Below are 2,655 nucleotides of genomic sequence, written 5' to 3'. Positions count from 1 at the left end.
CTCAGTCCGCAGAGCAGCTCGCGGGGGGAGTCCCTTCCTTTGGCTAGAAACCTAGGTGGGAGCTCACTGAGGCCCGGGCCTCGGCCGCTCGGCCGCCGCTTCGTCCCCCGCCCGGGCGTAGGAGGAGGAGGTGAGCTCGACGGGCGGCACCTCAGGCTGAGCGAGCTCAGGGCAGCCAAGGCTTCGATGGCGCCAACACACACCCGTGCAGGTGCTGGGGTGCGCCCTCGGCCCGCGACCCCGCTGCAGATGGGATGCGAAGGCCAGGGGCGGCACCGCCGGGGTTCCGCTGTCCCCCTCCCGCCCCTACCCCGCCAGGGAACAAAGGCGGGAGGTGGGACCGGCAGGCTGCCAGACTCGGTGAGGAGGGATGGGGCGGGGCGGGGCGGGCGACACCGCCTCCTTAAAGCCGGGCGGCTGGCGTGGTGCGCACCCCTCCCGCGCCCGCTCCTGCAAAGCGCCGGACATCCCCTCCGGCCCTGGTCTGCGCTCGGTATCCGCGCGAGCACAGGTCTCCCGCACGCGGGCCCCGCAGCCGCGCCTGTTCCCATCCGAGCATGGGGCTGCCACGGAGAGACGGGGACCCGGCGGAGCTGCGCAAGGTAGGAGCTGGGGGAGTGAGGGCTGAAAGGCCGGGCGGGGACCGGGCCTATGACCCGCGTAACCTCGGCCTCGGGTCCGTCCGCAGAGCCTGAAGCCGCTGCTGGAGAAGCGCCGCCGCGCGCGCATCAACGCAAGCCTCAGGCAGCTCAAGGGGCTCATCCTGCCGCTGCTGGGCAGGGAGGTGGGTGCCGGGGCGCTCGGGGGCCGGGGTGGGAGCTCCGGGGTGCAGCGCGAGGAGGACGGGTGGCTTGAGGGGCCCTCGCCCAAGGAGTCGGCGAGCAGGCTCCGTGTGGCGCAGGGGGCCGAGCCGGAGCGGGGCTGGCGCCGGAGATCTGTCTCGTTTGTCCGTGTCTCTGCTCTCCCTCGTGGCCGGGCGCAGAGCTCCCGCTACTCGAAGCTGGAGAAGGCGGACATCCTGGAAATGACCGTGCGCTTCCTGCAGGAGCTGCCGGCGTCCTCCTGCACGGCCGCGGCGCCCAGTGAGTGACCCGTCCCGCCCCAGCCCTGCCTGCCCCACGCCTGCCGTCCCGCACCCCACCGCGCGCCTCACGCCTCTCTCCGTCCGCAGCGACCCCGGACAGCTACGGCGAGGGCTACCGCGCCTGCCTGGCTCGTCTGGCCCGCCTGCTGCCGGCCTGGCGCGTGCTGGAGCCCGCCGTGAGCGCCCGCCTCCTGGAGCACCTGCGGCGGAGGGCGGCCGGCACCACCCCCGACGGTGGGCGCGCTGGGGTCTCCTGCGGCCCGCCCGCGCCTTCCCCGCCGCCCGCGCCTGCGCCCGCGCCGCCCGCGCCTCCCCGCGGCCCTGGCCTCGGCCTCTGGAGGCCCTGGTAGCCCGCCAGCCAGTCCACGGACCCTGCTGACTGCAAGAGACCGGGAGCGCCGAGCAGACCCGGGAAACTCGCGGTGCCGGCTGCTGTTTCCGGCGCGGGCCACCAGCTCAGCACCTACCACCAGGCTGGACCCGGCTGTTTGTGATCTGTGCAGACGTCTGAAGGCCATGCGGGCTCAGCTGGAGGAAATAAGGAGGGCAGCGCAAACTGTGTGCCTGGGCTGGAGAAGGGGGCAGGTGGGGTGGGAGAGCCCCCCTGCCCCCTCCGCTGCTGGAAGTGGCTGTACAACTAGGCCAGCTACGAGCAGGCAGCTGAGGCTCCGAGCCCAGCACTGGCACCGGCCAAAGGGCTGGGCCCGGTGCAGCCCTCTGTTCTGACTCGCAGCTTGCTGCCTCCTTAAGGCTGGGCTTAGGCACCTCCAGACACACACAAGAGGGCCTCTCCCGGCTGGGCAGCCATCACCTCCACTCCTGGGCTCTCTTGTTTATAGGAACAGGGTGCAGCCCTGGGAAGGACTTATTTCCCCCCTATTCAGTTCCCACCTGTGTACCACACACCTTGTCTAGGGGGCCTTGGGGTGTGAGGAAGGGGTAGGCTAAGAAAGAGGGTGCCCTGTGGCCTCAAGGAAGCTTGAGTCCGTGCCAGTGTCTGGCGAGCAGGCCTATTCCGTTTACTTGCAGATAACAGCCAGTAAGGGGACAGGAAACCCCTTCCCCCATTTTCTCTTGCAAACTGTTCCCTGCTCCTCGTCAGGACAGGTCACGGGAAGCCACTTGTTTCTCAGACTTCTTGTCCCTCTGGCTGGAAGCAAGGGGAGTCTGAGGAGACTCAGGGAGGAGCCTGTGGCCCCCAGTCATGGGTGCCCAGGAGAAGGCAGGGGCACCTGCGGCCTGTGGTCACTCTGCAGGTTTACAGGGATTCACTGAACACGCGAAGGAGGTTGGGACTCCCCGCCGTCCCCAGTCCGACATCCTGAGCGAGGGACCTGGGCGCTAGGGACAAGAAGAGCTGCCAGGGTGGGGATGTTCACTAGATCCAGCGATGGCACAAAAACCCATGGGGACCTGGGCACTGATTTGGGGGGCCAGATGTGGGAAGCTGTGGGCGTTATAAAAGGAGTCAATGTTAAGACAACAGGGGAGCCCCCAGCAAGGTGTGCTGTCCTGCGTCCTCACAGCCCCAGCTGGCTGCACTGCAAGGGCAGTGCAGTCCTCAGTCCTCA

At 68.8% G+C, this 2,655-nt stretch overlaps 1 protein-coding gene across 1 annotated transcript; it reads left to right on the top strand.

Annotated features, from left to right (window-relative positions):
* The first annotated feature begins 557 nt into the window (after window positions 1-557).
* Window positions 558-1,434, top strand: HES2 (hes family bHLH transcription factor 2). Its single transcript, XM_059377349.1, has 4 exons — window positions 558-602; window positions 689-784; window positions 983-1,082; window positions 1,172-1,434. The coding sequence occupies exons 1-4, from the start codon at window positions 558-560 to the stop codon at window positions 1,432-1,434; spliced, it is 504 nt and encodes a 167-aa protein (XP_059233332.1).
* Window positions 1,435-2,655: the final 1,221 nt, after the last annotated feature.

This window comes from Mustela nigripes, chromosome 14 (genome assembly GCF_022355385.1).
Source record: "Mustela nigripes isolate SB6536 chromosome 14, MUSNIG.SB6536, whole genome shotgun sequence".
NCBI lineage: Eukaryota > Metazoa > Chordata > Mammalia > Carnivora > Mustelidae > Mustela > Mustela nigripes.
The sequence above is the reverse complement of the archived record's forward strand: the minus strand, read 5'-3'. Positions and strand labels throughout refer to the sequence as shown.